General features: G+C 33.2%; 1 protein-coding gene across 4 annotated transcripts in view; it reads left to right on the top strand.

Moving 5' to 3' along the window:
• LOC106789584 (trichohyalin) overlaps positions 1–15,083 on the top strand; it is a 75,498-nt gene extending 60,415 nt beyond the window's left edge. For all 4 annotated transcript variants that reach the window (XM_014753924.1, XM_014753927.1, XM_014753925.1 and 1 more), the window contains 16 exons: positions 452–715; positions 1,210–1,596; positions 3,323–3,625; positions 3,714–3,866; positions 3,956–4,144; positions 4,221–4,360; positions 4,446–6,687; positions 9,231–9,488; positions 9,826–10,013; positions 10,156–10,213; positions 12,089–12,854; positions 13,025–13,557; positions 13,927–14,087; positions 14,185–14,332; positions 14,584–14,780; positions 14,897–15,083. In XM_014753924.1, the coding sequence (XP_014609410.1) occupies positions 452–715; positions 1,210–1,596; positions 3,323–3,625; positions 3,714–3,866; positions 3,956–4,144; positions 4,221–4,360; positions 4,446–6,687; positions 9,231–9,488; positions 9,826–10,013; positions 10,156–10,213; positions 12,089–12,854; positions 13,025–13,557; positions 13,927–14,087; positions 14,185–14,332; positions 14,584–14,780; positions 14,897–14,924 (6,015 nt within the window). In that variant the 3' untranslated portion in view covers positions 14,925–15,083. The remainder of the gene's footprint in view (positions 1–451; positions 716–1,209; positions 1,597–3,322; positions 3,626–3,713; positions 3,867–3,955; positions 4,145–4,220; positions 4,361–4,445; positions 6,688–9,230; positions 9,489–9,825; positions 10,014–10,155; positions 10,214–12,088; positions 12,855–13,024; positions 13,558–13,926; positions 14,088–14,184; positions 14,333–14,583; positions 14,781–14,896) is intronic.
• The last annotated feature ends 4,100 nt before the right edge of the window (positions 15,084–19,183 follow it).

Raw genomic sequence — 19,183 nt, 5'->3', positions numbered from 1 at the left:
TGGTCAATCATAATAATTATTCCTATGTTTAATTTTTATATACTTGGACTAATATTTAATTGATTCCATTAAATACCCAAATTCCTCTATTAGCAAAACTTGAAAAAAATATTTGAAATAAAATTGAACGTTTCTAATTAAACAGAAATAACGAAGTATGCCATACGAACGCATGATTAATCGTTATCAATTTGACTCGTTAGCTAATGTAAACATTATTAACGAGGAACATATTCGTTACGTAAACAGATGCCTGTTATTTAATGTAAATTAAATTACAAATAATATAACAAACAATATATTTGCATCTTTTACTAATTAAATAATCTTATGTTGACGAGGATTTTGGGGAGATGATGAAAAAAGAGTTAATTAGGAGTGGTGGTAGCGGTAGTGGTGGGGGTGTCAAAAAGGTCCACAAGTTAAGAGATGAGTTTGTGTGTAACTGCAGATCGAAAATCTGGAGGATCTGCTGAAAGAAAAGGACAACCAGGTTGATATGACGAGGGCCCGGTTAACGGCTATGCAGGCCCACCATTGCAGTAGCGAAGGTGCACTTAGTACTCTCGAAGAAGCAATAGAAGATAAGGAGAAGCAAATGGCACAATTACGGGAACAGAGGGATCGCGCTGAACAAGAGAAACAGGAAGAAAGGGAATTACATGAGCGAGAAATTGCCGAGTACAAAATGAAGATTCATGCTTTCGAGTCTGAGGTGAGTGGAGATTCATTGTTGACTCTTTTATTTTTATTTCTTTCATTCGACGCCTCTACGAATTTATCTACCAAGATAATTGAGTTAAATAGCTGACTCTGTTTCTTCGTTAGAAAGATACAATTTTTCTTTGGGGGATTTGTACCCTCGGGGTTTGCTTCTTATTGGATAAAAAAGATCCGATAAAGTCATTGAAAATTGTTCCTTTTCTTTTTGTTTTTTTTTTTAAATATAACAGTAAATAAATATTTTTAAAGTTTTGTATTAAATAGGTAAATGTTTATCGGAAAAGAAATTAGTGGTTTCATTTAAGTGGGAATTGGGTTTAACAGTTTGTTATAAAATTGATTTTTTAGGAAAACACAATTTCCTCTTCCTTTCTTTGCTATACCTTATGTAAATACCTTGTAGATATTTAAGAATAACATTCTAATTTTGTTGAATAACATAAAACATATGACTAAATTGTTTTGTTAAATTTTGATTGTAACTAGGTGGAGAAACTTGGTGCCCGATTGGAAAGGGCACAAGCAGAGAAGGATCGACTCGAGGCAAAACTAGAAAGTTCACAATCTGAGTTAGGCAAGAGCAAAGCAGAACTGGACAAAGCAGCATCCGAAGTCGGTCGCAGTGGAGCCGATTGGGAAGCCGCCAAGCAAAAGTTGGCCAGGTTGGAATTAGAGAAGGAAAGGCTCAGGCACGAAATTGAAAGGTCACAGACCTACGGTAGGAGTACATTGAATTCTTCTGAGGAAATAGATAGAATTCAAGAAAGAGCAGAGAAAACAGCAGCTGATTTGAGGAGAGCTCAAGCTGAACTTAGGGTTACACAAGCTGATAATGAAAGGGCAATGGCCGAAGCTGCTGCCCTTCAAGAAAAGGTAAGATTATTCTTAATTGCTAACTTCTTGCTATTCGTAATGAATTTGTAATTTTTATTGAAGTAGAACTAATTTCATATTCGTGGAGACGAATAAAACCAAAAGATTGAAGTAAATTTATAGGGTAGCATAAAAAAATCAGTTTATATTTACAATTATTCATTTCTTTATCGATTACTACGAGTAGTCCTTAACATTTGTGTGGAATCAAATCTCTTCATACTCAAATAATAAAATAGATATTTGCGAGGAGGCCCTGAATAGTTAAAAGGTTAGAACAATCAACCAGAATGAGGAAAATTTAGGTTTTAATTCCGGATCAATATTTTCACGAATCTGACATTTGTTAATTAAACGCGTTTACAACAATAATTCATTTTGGTTAACCAATTTGTGTGTTACCCTATTTCGTATGACCTTTAGATTGATCGATCGCTTGAACCAACTTGCTAATTTAGCTCCAGGCCAACTTTCAAAAGGATCAATCTCCCATTTTCGTGAACAATCGGCATTAATTGCAATCGATTTACATCCTTATCTGTTTTATCATCTTCCCTTTACGTTCCCCATCTCATGCTTCATCGTGGAAACTCATGTAACCAATGAGAATCAATTTCTAATCAGAGCTTCCTTCTCCTCCTGGACATTTACCACAATCTAGAGGTAGCAGAATCGATAACGATTTTTCCGACCAAACGACTGGAAAATTGTTCAAAAATGATTTAATTTGTTACACCAAAGGTAGATACCTTAAATAACTTACACAATGTTTCCAATTAGATTTTCTTTAAGTCGGTTATCACGTTACTTGCAAGAAATTTTATAAGAGCTTAGAGCATAAATATCGATCAGGTATAATCTAGCTGACCTAACCGTAATTGTTAATGTTTTATTATCTTTCTTTTCTATATCTCTGTTTTTTTTTCTATTATATCATTCGGATTCATTTATTAATAATTTATAATTCAATGACAATAATGTTTGATATCAAAGAACGTTGAAGAGATACTTACATCAATCAATGCTAGAGAAATAGACAGGAAAATCCTAGTCCGATTCAAGCAATATATGTAGAAACGTATCAACGTCACGTTAATTATGGATTATAACGAGCAACGAGTATGTGCTTACATTATGCCCTGTTATATATATATATATATGTTATATATATATATATATATACATGTATGTGTATATACCTACCTACTGTACACTTAGCGGTTTTGTAGTATGCGTGAAATGATATGGCTATTATCAGAGGGAGAGCATAAGATAGGAGATGATATGGGTTAATCCTTTTGTCGTTTAATAAATCACATTAAATGAAGCTCGTTAAAGTGCTGAAATAATGTTTGACTTAACATCTGCAATATAATTTGAATTTTTGTATGTACTGTTGTACTGTTAGTTTTTTGTGGATTTGAGGAGACAGTATTGGTACAGTAATTAAAAAACTTTGATGGATATTTCGGTTTCTGATAAAAAAATAAAAGAAATAACATGTAAAGAAGCACCAATACTCGATAATACAGCTCCACAAAAATATTAATTATACTGCAAATAATTATTAAAATTATCTTCATGTAATAAAACAAAATCTTTTAAGAGAGGGTTAACCTTATTTATTTAAAAATTAGAAATACTTTTATCGATAATAATAAAGTATTTGAAGTTTCTGCATTCTAAAACCTATTGTGATTGATTGAAAACTAATTGTTTTCGAAAGGTTGAGAAGAGTCAAGGCGAGGTGTACAGGCTTAAGGCAAGATTAGAAAATGCTCAGACAGAACAAGAAAGTCTCCGTGAGGAATACGATCGGGCTCAATCATCAGCCGCTCGTCTTCATTCGGAGAAAGAAAAGGCGATAGGTGAACTTGAAAAAGCCCAAGAGGAACTGGAACGCACCCAAGCCACACTCGGCAAAGCACAATTGCAGCAAGACAAATTACAGAATTTACTCGATAAAACTCAGAGCGAGGTAGACAAACTTCAAGAGAAGCTCGACAAATCACAAACCGAAGTTCGTAGAGTAAGTAAAATAAATTTCGATTTTACAATTAATCTTTAACAATCATGATAATGTCATCAAATAAAATAAATTCCTTTTATCATTTTAGATGCAAATGGAAAAAGAAAAACAAAACTATGACTTTGAGAATTTGCAAAGTCAACTGGACAAAACATTGGGTCAATCAACCAGAATGCAAAAAGAACGAGAAACGATACAGTTGGAAGTTGATCGTCTTCAAGATAAATACGAAAAGGCTCAGGTAAGTGGTTAATTAAAACGTGAGACAATTACAAAGACGGTTAGAATAAGAAGAACGGTTAATTACTTATTTTGTTGTCTGTATTATAGATGATCATGCAACGACTTCAGAAGGAAAGAGACACCTTCCAAGTAGAAACGGAAACGTTGAACGAAAGGATAGATTTCCAACAGAGTCAAATAGCTAAGATGCAACGTGAAAAGGAGAACGTATTGTCCGAGCTCGAGTTGGTGAAAGAAAGATGGGACAAGACGCACAATTCTCATCAGAAGCTAACCGTGAGTAGTGGATAATTGATAAATGAAGTTTTATAATTAAATCGTAACTATAACATATTTTCTCTGTTTCATTCAGATCGAGCGAGACGACGCATTAACAGAGGTTAAAATACTAAAAGAGAAACTGGAAAAGGCTCAATATTCTATAACGAAAGCTCACGAGGAACGAGAAAGCGTAAGCAAGGAGTTTGAGAAAATGTTGGAGAAGTACGACAGGTAAGATTTTTCTTATTTATATCGATATTTCTATTACCTACTATCGAATATTATTTGATCTGCTAATAACGATTATCGCGTACAGAGCTCAGAGCGACGTGTATCGGCTACAAAACCGAATCGAGGTGATGGAGGCCGACAAGGATAGATTGGAACTCGAAGCCGAGAAGCAACAGATGCTGACGGCTAAGAGTAGAGAGGACACGCGTAAAGCTCAAGAAGAGTTAGCCAGGGTCCAAGAGATGTACGACAGGGCTGCGTTGCAGCTCGGTCGAACGAAGGAACAGGAAGAGAAATCTAAGGAGGACCTGGATAGGCTGGCGGTCGATCTCGAGATGATGCGGGAACGTTACGAAAAATCTCAAATAGAATTGCGTCGTTTACAAAACGAACGTGAGAAATTGGTAGGTGACAACGAGCGAATAACATTTGAATTGGATAGAGCGCATACGCAATTGAACAAGGTCCAAGCGGCTATGGAGAAAACGCAAGAAGAATTGGCGCGTATGCAATTGGAGATCGAAAAGGTGTACGAGAAATACGACCGCCAGCAGGCCGAAGTTAGGAAAGCTCAGGCCGAGGCCGAGAGATCCAAGGCCGAGGCTGAGAGCGCGCGAGTCGAGTGCGAAAGGTACGCGACGCGATTCGGCAAATATCAGGAGACTCAAGGACGGCAGAAGGAGGAAAACGAATTGGCGAAACTGGAGGTCGAGAGGCTACGAGATCGTCTGGAGAAGGCACTGGCGGAGTTGGAGCGTGCGAGGAAGGCCGAGCAGGACGCATCGAGGTTGCGCGCCGACTTGGAACGAGCGGAGGGTGTTCGAGGTAAATACCAGTACGAGCAGGAGAAATGGCAGAGCGAGGGTAGTAGGCTACAGCAAGAGGTCGATAAACTGAGGGAACGCCTAGAGGGTCGGGAATCCGAATTGAAGAGGCACCAATCGAGCAACGCCGAGCTCGAGGAGAAGCTGCACGAGACGCAGCTTCAGCTCGAGCGCGCTCGCGAGGAAACTAACAAGGCGAATGCGGTGCAAGAGAGGAATCGAGGCGAAATCGAAAGGGCTAGGATCGAGACCGAGAAGATACGCGATCGGCATGATAAGATCAAGGCTAAGTCCGACGCCCTCGAGGCGGACAACGAAAAACTCCGCGTCGAGATCGTCAGGCTGGAGAGGTTGATGCAGACCGAGGGTAAGACGAGATCCGAGAGCGCGAGCATTGAAGTCGAACGGTTGAGAGCAAGCCTCGACAAGGCCTTGACCGCTCGGAATCAGGTTGAACTCGAGGCTGGTAGATTGGCTAAAGAACTCGAGAAGGTTCATATGCAGACGACCAAGTATCAAGAGACGGCCGAGTTGAACAAGAAGGAGCTCGAACGTCTGGCCGCTGAGATGACCTTGCTAAGAGAGGAGAGGGACGCGCTCCATCAGGAGCTACGCCGCAACAATTTGCTTCAACAGCAGAAGCAACAGGTCACCGAGGATGTGGTGAGAATGGAACACGAGCTGCAGCTGGCGCAACGAGAGCGCGACAAGATGGCGGCCATATTGGAGAACAGGGAGAAACATTCGGAGAAGATAGAGAAGATCAAGGAGAAACTCGAGGCCGAGGCGAAGCAGTTGCAGGTCGAGAGGGATCAATTAGTTATACAATTGGAAAAATCTCAAGAGATGTTGGTCAACTTCCAACAGGAATTGAATGCGAACGAGGCAGAACTCGAGCGTCAGCGGGAAGAGGTGCGCCGTCTGCAACAACTGCAGCAACAACGAGTGCACGCGCAAACACCCGATCGTGCCGCGAAGGAAGCTCTCGAGGCGAACATGCGGGAGGTCCATCGATTGAATCAACAAATTCAAACGCTCACCCAGGCACAAACGAAGGAACGCCAGAGAGCGGAGCAATCGGAGAAACGTGTGCAAGAACTACAAAGGCAGATCGCCACAAGGGGCGCCGAAAGTGGTTCGGTTACGGCCGCCACCGAGGCGCAACTCGAACAATGGAGGAAACTCTGCGAAACAGAGAAACAACGCGCGGACGCTGCTGAGAGACAAGCAACGGATCTTCAGAAGCACATCCAATCGATCGAGAGACAATTGCACGCCCATCAACAGCAAATACAACAGATGCAGATGACGATTCAACAGCAACAACAACAGCTTCAACAGCAGCAACAGCCGGCGGCGTCGCAAACGCAGAACGGGCAGGAGGCGGCTCGGTTACGAAAGGAACTTGAGCGCGCTCAAGAGGAGATTAAACAGGGCACGGTCGAACGCGAGAGGTTTAAGGCGCAGCTCGAGATGCTGTGTCAGGAAATCGAGAAAAATCAGGTTAGAAGCAGCAGCATCATCATCGTCATCGTCATTATCATCATTATAATCATCATTATTATCATCATCATCATTATCACCATCATTACTACCACCTCTATCATCACCACGATCACCATCACTACTACTACTACAACAACTATTACTACTATTATTACAACAACTACAACTAAGCACAACTATAATGATAATTTATACTGGCACAAATCCTCCTCAATTGTTATCCAACGCGCGCACTTCTGCCCGAATATATATATATATATATATATATCTCTCTCTCTCTCTCTCTCTGCGTTGATTATTGTCGCTCGTCGGTCGCATCGCTGGAGTCACGTGATGGAGTCCACGTGAAGTTATCTCTTTATCACTACCTATAATCACTCTTTATGTCTCTCTCACTCTCTCTTCACTCACTATCTTTGTCTCTCTCTCTCTCTGTCATCATCATATATATATCACCATCATCGTGATCCTCGTCGATGGCGATGCGGCGGGAGCTGAAGCGGACGCTTGTTGTTTGCATTGACACGAGAAACCCCGGCGCTTCTCTTCGACGGATGTGTATACTTGTCTCTCTAAATCTCACTCACTCTCTCTCTCTCTCTCTCTCTCTCTTTCTCTTTTTCTCACTCTCTCTCTCAATATATATAATTTTAATATTTTACGGGACATATATATATGTAACATCATCGACATATATATATGTAACAAAACATAAAAAATAACAAATGACCAGTCGGATAGAGAAGGCAAAGAAAAAGTATATAATTAAAAATATATGTAAATATAGAAAAAAAAAATCACGTCGTTGCACTCCTCGTGAGCACTACTTTCTTCACGTCTTGTTAATTAAAAAAAAAAAAAAAAACAAAGAACAGAAAACAAAAAAACAATACTAAATACCTTCTCGAGTCGCCGCAGCACGCTACGATGTCATGCAGCACGACGCAACATTTTTAATAATCGCCTTTATCGTCGTTCCTTCGATACATTTTCGTTGTTATTATTATTATTTATTATTATTATTGTTATTATTATTATTATTATCATTATCATCAGCTAATCACCTTTTTAATCATCGCCATTTTTCCTAGCTCAAACTCCTGCGAATTGTTCACCGACAATTGGCACGAGTTTTATGCGTTCACCGATTTTTCGAATTTATTTGTAATATTTTGAATTAATCGTTTCTTCGATCTTTTTCATTTTTTGAGCACGTACGATATTTTCTATCATATTGCGATTGCGCGATTGCGATTATTCTTCTAATGATAATAATTATTATTATTATTTATTGACGTTATTTTTATATTATTTTTAATCGTTATCTTTATGAATTATTGTTATTGACGTTGTTATTACTATTATTATTGTTATTATTATTATTATTATTATTATTATTGTTATTATTATTATTATTCTTGTTCTTCTTATAATTATTATTGTCACTATTATTGCGATTATCATTGTTCTGAACGTAATCACGAAGAAGGAGTGGACAATGCTTTATCGCGTAAATTCGAATGTAATAAAACAAAAGATGTTATTTAAATATAAATTTTGTATGATATTTATTTTCTGTTTTGCGCTATATTCTTCGGTTGAGCTTATGAAGATGCTTATTAGCGATATCACCGCTTAAACAAAAATTAGCATGGCTGTGTCCACACCTTCTCGATCATTATTATATTTGCTATATTGTTATTCTCACTTATTGTATGCGCGTGAAACACGACGATCACGATAGACGATCTTTTTTTCTTATCGTTAAAATTTTGATCTATCCAAAAAATTTAATCATTTTTAAATTTTGTTATTACATAATCCTTGGAAGAGATCGGGCATCGTGATCACGCGTGTCAAATTTTTTATTGTGTATATATATATTGTATATATATGCATTTATATATTCTTCTTGTTATTATTATTATTATTATTATTATTATTATTATTATTATTATTATTATTATCATTCGTTCTATTTATACGCCATGATACGTAAATACTTGTCTCGATGATTACTTGTTTAATTATTATTTATTTAATTGTTATTTTTATTTAAATATGGTTATGATTTTTAAAATTATTCTTATTATTCTTATTATAGCAATAATGTTATGATTATTATTATTATTATTATTATTATTATTATTATTATTACTATTATTATTATTATTGCAATATAGCCGTAGATATCGAAGAGCGTTATTATTTATGCGCTGACACGCAAAAATTTGAATCGCCTTGTTATCATTTTTCTAAATATGTATGTATATGTATATACTTATATATGTATATGTATATTATTTTTATACTACTTATATATACATCTATATATTTATATACTTCTTTTTTTTTCCAATTTTTGACTGTGATTATCTCGAGTGAAAATTTGTTAAAACAATAACGGGAACAAAAAGAAATCTTGGAATAATCACAGATTTTTTAATTTGAGCATTTAGCAATTAATACGGCTATTAGTTAGATAGGAAAATGGACGAATGTTGGGAAATTCATAGAAACATTTTGTTTCCTCTTCTCAGGTGGATCTCCACGAGGCGAACAAGAAACTAAAAGCTGGAGCCGCGAAAGCTGGCGCCGATTCTAGCCAAGAGAAGAAACAATTGGAAGAACAAAAACGTCAGATGGAGGAACAGAGGAGACAAATAGAGGAACGAGCCAAATCCATAGAACAAAAAGTTAGAACGATAGAAGAGAAGGAGAGGACGCTCCAAGGTCTCGACCAAGATTTGAAAAAACGTAAAGCGAAAATGGATCAATTGGAACAACAATTACAAAGGGTAAATTCATTCTAACATTCTCAAATTTCAATTAAATATGATCTATAATTTTTTGAAAGAATAAAGTGGAAGTTTTATGAAACCCATTGGTACTATGCATAAGGACAAATGCTAACGTAACATATTTTGATATTTCCACAGTAAATTTTTTAATTTTATAATATAATAAATTAATAATAATTATTATTATTATTATATAAATTCTAGATGCATATATTAATTTGGTATAATTTTTAATTAGAAGCCAATAATTTGCGCGATGTCATATATTTTAGAACAAATTAAGTGCTTGACAGGTGTCGATGTGTTTAACAATTTAAAAAAAAACATTTCACAGAGCGGTGGGTCGCCGGATAAAAGATTGGCGGAAATGCAAAAATCATTGGAAACTGCCGAGAAGGAATTGGAAAAGGCAAAGGAAGCGTCGGAGAGAAGCACAGCGGAAACTGAAAGGCTGTTGCAACTCGTACAAATGACGCAGGAAGAACAAAACACGAAGGAGAAAAAAATCAGAGAACTTCAAGAGTACGTATAATAAATTATTCAATATAATATTTTTTTTCGATTGCTTGTAACAGAATTTAATTTTAATTGATCCAAATTCAACTAAAAAATTCTTTCTTTTTTTATTTTGTTTTTCTCTTGTTTTATTTTTTTAATTATTCAGTGCACTCAAAGCCGCACAAGCCAAGTTGAAACAAGCTGCAACTGCACAGCAACAAGAGGTCAGTATATTTTATATTTTAATTACTAATAATCGATCACATCTAACTAATATCTTTCTAATTCTAATAACAACAATTTCATTCTCAAATTTCCACGCTGCCTTTGGATTTGCAACATGGCGTTCGTATTTTTATACCTTTTCACGCTATCTCGCTTATCGCATAAATTTCCTCTCACTTTGTGATCGTCTCTTGTAAACAAAAAAATGGCACCATTGATAATAAAAATATCATAAAATAAAGGCGGGACCCGCCGGATTCCTAAAAAGCTTCTTCTAAGGTCGATTTTCGTTGGGAACGCCTTCTCCGTTCTTTTTAGTACAATTTGCATTAAAAGCAAACTTTACGATTATAATATACGATCATAAAATAATATTAAACATAATGAAATACTAATAATAATAATAATAATAATAATAATAACATTAAAAATAATAATAAACAATAATAATAATAATAATAATAATAAATAATAAATAATAAATAATAATAATAAATATAATAATTAAAAAAAATATCAACAACAATAATAACGAACGAAGTGAAGATCGCTATAAAAATTACGGTCACATGGAGAAAACACATACATATTACACATGCATACGTACGTCAAGATTTATATATATATATGTGTGCGTAGTACATATATATGTATATATATATATATATGTATGTATAAATATTTTACGTAATGCTGCGACCACTGTTAACATATTTAATAACGTATAGCAAAGAAAAATGATGACGATAATAACAATAATATTTAAAGTATACATATATAAATAATATAAATAATAATGCGATAGAGAACGGGAGGAGTCGACGGCTAAAAAATTATATTTCATTATTATATTATTATTATATATATATATATATTATTATTATAATTATAATTTTGAGAGAAGAAAAACGAAATATTACGTTTATGTACATACGCATGCATACGAAACAAAAATGTGACCATGAAAAGATTAAAAAAAATAAGGAAATGTGAAAGAAACAGAAGATATCTGAATGTTTACGTGTTTACCGTCGAAATATATATGTATACATATATATATATATGCACATGTATAAATATATATATATATATATATATATACATATGTAAATGTGAAAGAAACAGAAGATATCTGAATGTTTACGTGTTTACCGTCGAAATATATATGTATACATATATATATATATGCACATGTATAAATATATATATATATATATATATATACATATGTAAATGTAAATGTAAATGAGAATGAAGACAGAAGCAGATATGCAAGATTTTGAAAAAAAAAAGAAAGAAAAAAGAGAAATTCAAATCGAGAGAGAGAAGAACTTTAAACGGATTTGTTTCCGATCTAACAAAAATCGTTGACAAAGAGAGATAAATCGTTAAAAAGTATTTAACGATGAATAAATAAATGATACAATGAGAAAGAAAATAGTATAAATATAGGCCAAAAAGAATTAATAAAGTAATTAGTAAAAAGAAAAAAAAAATTACATTTCGTTTATGTCGGCTACCGAGGCACGAGAAGACGCACAAACGAAGAAGAAGCAAATATAAAATAAATGAAACTGAAGGAAACAAGAAAAGGAAGAAAAAAAAACACACACACAAAAGAATGTTTCGGTATCTATTCGTATTTTTCCAATAATTTTTCAACAAACCAAACAAAAACATATTGAATATTTTCTAAAAACAACGCCTAATCTCTCCATACGTTTGTTCCTTCTAATTCTTCTATTTCTTCTACTTTGAATTAATCCTCTTCTAACTCCCCCCCCTTGCACACTCACGCTTACATTACCTGTCTGTCATGCAAACCCTTTCGTGGCAACCTTCGCACTTGGTCCATGTCGCAATAACGCCTGCAGGATTCCTTGGACGAATTGAAAGGTGTAATGGACAAAAGATCTCGTAAAAGTGATGATTGGAAGAACGAGATGAAAAATCTTAGCGGTAACAGGATTAAGGATGACGAGGAAAGGGACGAGTTTGTATCCTGGAAGAAAGATTTGGAAGATAAAAATCGCAGGATCATGGAACTCGAAGAGGAAATGAGTTCGATGAAAAATCTTCTTGAAAATTCGAAAGAAATTCAACAAGTTAAATTTGTTAACGCGAAAGACAACAACGACGAGTCCTGGAAAAAGGAGGTCGAAGCTAAAAATCGTAGGATCGTAGAATTGGAACAAGTTATGGCATCTTTGGAGAATTTTTTGAAGGAACATACTGATACCGAGGGTATCAGAGAACTCGAGGCCATTGTCGAAAGGAAAAATATGAGAATCGAAGAACTCGAGGATACCGTTGCCGAGTTCGAAGATTTTCTTAAAGAAAATCCTGACGTCAAAGAATTACACGATTTACGCCGACAAGTTAAAGTTTCTGATCGAAGGATTCAAGAATTGGAGGATTGGATACGTAGAAACGATGAGACTACTACCGACGGTGGAATTAATCGTGCTAGGATCATGGAACTCGAGGAAATGGTCACTCGCTTGGAGGATTATGTTAAGAAACATAACGTTGATGTACTCAAACAAAAACTTCAAGATCGGGAATGTAGGATCGAGCAACTTCAATGTCGCGTCAATTCTTTGGAAAAGGAGTTGATCAAATTCGAAAAGAATCTCGAATGTAAGCACAAAATTAAACAAAATATTTGAATTACATTATGGTAACAAAAGAAAGTTCGTGCCGTTTTTAGGTTTATCTCGATCATCGATTAAAATGGCACAAATTATCTTGGTTACCAACTTAATTGTAAGTTTATATTTATTTTAACAAATAAACATTGATATCGACAGTTCATAAGACATCCTTGGAGAGTACGAAAAGTCACTTGAAGGATTCAGCCAATGATCCAATCGTTTTTAGCAACGATACTCGAGTGAAAGAATTGGAAAGATTGGTGTCGGAAAAAAATGTGAAAATCGATGAATTAGAGGAACGAATCGTCGGGTCAAAGGATCAAATGACCGGGATGCAGAAAGAGATGGCCAGATTGGAAAGAGAATTGAGTGAATACGAGGCTGAAGATATTGGTGTGCTTAAGGAAGAGATAAGGGTAAGGGACGAGAGGATTTTACAATTGGAAGACGAAATCGATTCCCTTGAAAGGGCCTTCAATGAGGGAGTCGATCTCGAACAGATTGAAGAGCTTATGAACGTTATTAGTAAAAAGCAGGACAAGGAACGCCAGTTTGAAAAGGATATTGAAAGTAAAAAAAATCGAATCGAGGAACTTAGCGAGGCTCTTCGTGAAAGTGTCGTTATTGCCACTGACGGGGAGAAAAGACTTCAACGAGAGGAAAAGTTGAAAAAGAATGCCCTCGAAAGAGTAAGTTAAATATCTCATTTCATTAAAATACTTGTCAAAATGTTTCTTCGGAAAGAAAAAAGTACGAACATTCAATCGACAACTCGTTGACAGACACTGTTGCCTAAAAGTTATATTGTTAATTTTTTTATATATACAAACTTGTAGATTAACATTTTAGATTTAAAACTTTAATACCAATGATTGCAGTTTTATAATTTGACAAAAAAGTTAATTTAAATAGTTTTCGAAATGAGTAATTAATTTTTTTGCAAACGTCACCTAGGAATTTTGGACTGAATATTTGATGGATTGTATTTAATTATTAAAAAATTGTTTCGATTTTTTTATTTTATTAAAGGTGTTATTTAAATTATTATTTTATTAAAGGTTGCAAAACTCGAGCAAAGAATAGCTATGATGCAGACAGCATCGGCTTTGAAATGTCCTACGTGCAGACCACTGCTTTCTAAGCTTCAAACTTCCGAAAAAATGCTTCAACGTTTGACCGAGGAAAGATGCTCTCAATTGGAAGATCTTCATCAAATGAAGTATGTACAATTTGATTCGAACAAATTCTAAAAAATAATGTGTAACACGATGTTATATTATATTATAAAATAAAAATATAAAAATTATCTTTCACAGACGAGAAGCACTGAAAGCAGCTGTTTCCGAAAAAGACGCGCACTTAGCATTGCTCGAACTTTCGGGTATAAAAACAGCTTTGCAGGCCGATCAAGCTGACAAATTAAAAGCTGAAAGAAAGAAATTACTTGACAGGCTGAAAAAAGAAGTAATAAATTATATCAGAATTTTATTTATGATTTTAATTTGTCGTACGTTTAAATATTATATTTATGAACATTAAAAATATTTTTCATGATTGTTTAATATATTAAATGAATTGGTATGTGAAATTATATTGACGAAGTACCCTTTTTCATCGGGGTTTGCCCGATATAAGGGGGTTGCCTAATTTCAATTACGAAATATTTTCATAACAAATTCAATGAAATGCTTTTAACATGGAATAAAATATTTCAGGATGAAAGAAGCATTGAAATGTCTTTGGAAACGAGCTCATTGGATTCGGATACGACTATACAAGCATTTGCGGAAATACTCGAAACATCTGAAGACGAGGATAAGAAGAATACGGGTGATAACGAAGATCCTGTCGACAAGGCGAGTTCTCATAAATCAGAGATCACCACTACCAACGGCGACAGCTGCGTCCATGCGTAAGTTAAACAACAACATTTCTTTCGTGTTAAAAAGATAAAAATAAGAGATCAAAAAAATAGAAAATATTGAATCGTTTCAACAATTGTAATTTTTCTTTTATTTATTTTTGCAGTACGACGGATTCTAGAGAACGAGAGTGAGTGCAAGTAGTATCAGCAGCTAATAACCAAACAAAATCAACAGACACAACAGGGAAATAATACCAGATAAGTACATGGAGAACGATTCTACGATATTTCAGTGTAGAGAAACAAAACCAACCAACCAACAAAACAAACAAAAAAAAAAAAAAGAAAAAAGAAAAAATACTAAGATTGTTCCTTTCGTTTCTTCGATGTTGTCATGTGCACCCACACGCAATCGTAGAAGCAGATTTAGAAAGTATATTTAGAATTGTAGAAAGAAAACAAAGAGTAAAAGAGAAAGATAGAGAGAGAGAGAGAGAGAGAGAGAGAGAGAAAGAGAGAGAGAGAAAGAGAGAGAGAGAGAAAGAGAAATAGAGAGCGAGAGTGAGAGAGAGAGAGAGATAGCGAGAGAAAGTTTGAGAAAGAGTGAGAGAGTGTGAAAGAATACTTAAAAAAAAAAAAAAAAAAAAACAATAAATAGAAACGAAATGAAAGGAAATAGTCTAGTGTGACACAAAGTAATTTTTAATATTTACCTACAATAAAAACGCGACAACATCAACAACAAACCAACAACAACAACAACAGACAACAACAACTCCTAATCTAATCTCGTCGTAGTCGTCATATTAATCATCATTCATCAATCGCCATGATCATCGTCGTCATCATCATCATCATCATCATCATCATCATCGTCATATTTCAAGCATCATCTATACATCTCCTCGTCGAAATATCATTTTTGCGCGAACAATAAAAATGATTATTTCTTTTTGTTCGCGCAAAAAAAAGGTTTCCTCACATATATAATACATACATATATATGTATTATATATATTATATATTATTATATAATCGATCGACACACAGAATTTCGGTTCGGAATGATTTTTTTCTTTTTTAAATGTTCATCGATATGAAACACTCAAAAGGTGTTCACGATTTATTTCAATTGAAAATACTAAAGCGGCCTATCATCGAGACGTGCTTCATCCTTGTTAACTTGGGTTTCTTTATATATAAATCCTAATCGAAATTTTTTTTTTTTTTTATTTTCTATATTTTTTTTTGTAATAGGAATCTTGGAAAAAAATTTGGAGAAAAATTTTTCTATGGCAAGAAATAAGAAATAGAGAAAGAGAAAGAGAGAGAGAGAGAAAGAAAGAGGATATTTGAAAAAACTATATGTTTTCTCACGATGTTAACAATTAATTATTATAATTAATATCGTGAGAAAATAAAAAAGAAAATATAAGAGAGAGAGAGAGAGGAGACCGATAAGAATTATTCCGCTGCTATTTATTTATTCATTTTCTCCTATTTGTTTTGTCCACGTGGTTTTCTTTTTGTTTTCTTTTGGATTTTTTGTCACGGGTCCAAGAAAGATCTTCGTTGTATAACTATTAGAGGTATTATAAAATTAGCTACGAATGAAGGAGTCCGAGAGTGAAAGAAGTAAAGAAAAAAGAAAAGTAAATAGAATCGATAAGAGTAGAATGTGACGAGATTTTATCATAAGCAATATTTTTAAAACAAAAGTTAAATAAATATTGGAAAATAACGAAAGAAAGAAAGACAGAGAGAGAAAGAGAGAGAGAGAGAGAGAGAAGAAATTTTCTTTCAATAATCAAAAATAGCTAATGACATTTTTGATTTATTTTAGGAGGTTTTTTATTATTTGATATTCTTTTTCTTTCGAGATTACAATAATTACAAATTTTCACTGATTGTGAATCAATTGGAATGCTATAAAATAATAAAAAAAAAATAATAATGATAATAATGAAAATGGAAATGTAAAAAGAAAAAGAATATTTATTTTCTAACACCACAAGTAAAAACATTTATCTATTAGAAATTATCTTTAAATGATAATCTAGAGAGAAAATTATATTGCGGAAGATAAAATATTTCCCTTTCGAAGTTATGCGACTTTTTTTTTGTTTTGGTATATATAATTCGATAATATTTTAAATATCCTTCGCGTAAGGATAGATTAGACGTAAAATTAAATCTCGCACTTCGATGCAAAATAATTATAGAAGTTTTTGAATTGAATTCCTTAAGTATCCAGAAAATAACGTAAAACATATAATAATAATAAAAAAAATTATCCTCGATCGTGGAGAACATAATGTGCAGTACTATGATATCACGTAAAAATATATAAAGTAAAAATGATAAAAAAAAAGGGTAACAAAAATAACGACTAAGAGAATGGAAAAGACACAAATCTGAGACACTAAAAGGATTATAAAAGGGAGCATAAAAAAAGAGAAAAAGATGTTAATGTAAATAAAAATAAGTTGATTTGCGAAAGAATCTCTCGGAACTCTCACTTATGTATATTCGTTTTAAATCTAATACCCATTCCTATCAAAATTATATATTAGTATATAAATTCTATAACATAAATAAAAAAATATATATATACAAAAAAATATGTATATATGTGTACACAAAAAATATGTGTATGCATATATAAACATAAAAAATATATATATATATACACACACGAAGTATCTCAAGTAAGCACGACGCGCGAGATTATTCGAACTCACTTATTAATTATGTTCCATTGAAAAAATTAATTTAAAAAAAAAAAATGAAAAATAAACCATTTTAATTGATCAACTTTGAAAATTTTATAAATTACACATTTTCATTCTTAATGATGATAGAAAAAAAATGTACGTTTGGTGAAAGATAAACATTTCATGAGTTTCGTTCGTGCGATTCGAATTTCCCGCGCGATTGTCCTTTCGAATGGACTGAATATAAAATTACGAAGGATATCCAAATTTCCAAAATGAACGAGAACGCAACGAGAACGACGAACAAGAAATTGTAACTTTTCAAACGATCATATGCGCGATCGAATTTACAAAATAATAAAAAACATAAATCCTCGTGATCGTTGTAGGTGCCATTGTAAAAAAATGAAGAAGAAAAAACAAAAGAATATAAAAAGCATTAAAATGTCGCTGTAAAATTGTCGGTATATTTAATGGAATTATGATAAATTTATTATTATTATTATTATTATCACTATTAGATTATATGTTTACTTTTATTATCATTACTTTTATTATCATTCTTATTCTCCATTAATATTATTAATTTTATTTTTATTATTATTACTATTGTAATATATACATAAGCTCGTAGATAAAAAATATGAAGAAAAACAAGAGAAAAAATAAAATCTGAAGAGATAATGAATCCTTCGATAATTTGATCATACATCTCGCTGGCTAATGAATACAAAATGTATACCTAAGCTTATAAGCGTGTTATGTCTCCCATTACCGAAAATATAAGCTTAATTAATGATAAAACAGACAGACATAAAGATAAAGAAGAAAAGGAAGAATGAAAAAAAAAAAAAACAGAAATAATGTTGAAAGTGTAAAATTTTATCGTTAATTATCGTTAAAATATTTAAGGATAAATAAGAAGGAAGTACATACATATATATATGTATACATAAAAAAAAAAAAATATCGATAAAAGCTATTCGTAAATATTCCCTCGCGATTTCTACGTGTTTATTTCTTTTTGTTTTAATTATCTAAAAAAAAATATCATTTGATTTGACCGAACTTTCATCCTCGCCGACGTCTCTTTCCGATTATTAAAAAAAAGAAAAGAAAGAAGAAGAAAATCGGCCTTCTCGTCGTATAATATATATATATAAAAATAATTAAATATTAAATATTAATTAATTAAACACTGTAATTATATATACACGCGAGACGATATAGTTATTATATTATTTGATTATTTGCAAAAATTAAATAAACGTTTTAATATCCTTCTTCTTCGTTTGGACGGAGAAAACCCATAACGAGCTTCGACTATAAAACAAATATTCGAATTCGATAGATATTCGCGTTTAACGGTGTAACATAATTCCATATACATAAATACATAAGATAAATACATAAAATAAATACATAAGATATAATATATATATACACACATATATATATATATATATTATTGTTCCACGAATATAATATAATATAATATAATATGTATATCGCATCGTTCGATCGAGATCGAAAGAGATAGGCGCCTGATTTTTTCTCTTACAATAAGTTATTAACAATTTTCAATAAGGTTTTCCCCTCCACCCCTCCCCCAAAAAATATATCTGTACACTAAAACCAAGAAGGACAACTCAAACGTATGAAATAGAAAAAGAAAAAGATTAATATATAATATAAAAAATACGAATGTTCGTGTGTTGAAAAGTTTTGAGCATGAAC

Source organism: Polistes canadensis, unplaced genomic scaffold (assembly GCF_001313835.1).
Source record: "Polistes canadensis isolate GaletaPanama2010 unplaced genomic scaffold, ASM131383v1 scaffold_192, whole genome shotgun sequence".
Lineage (NCBI taxonomy): Eukaryota > Metazoa > Arthropoda > Insecta > Hymenoptera > Vespidae > Polistes > Polistes canadensis.
Note: the sequence above shows the minus strand (reverse complement) of the source record. Positions and strands in the feature narration are given on the sequence as shown.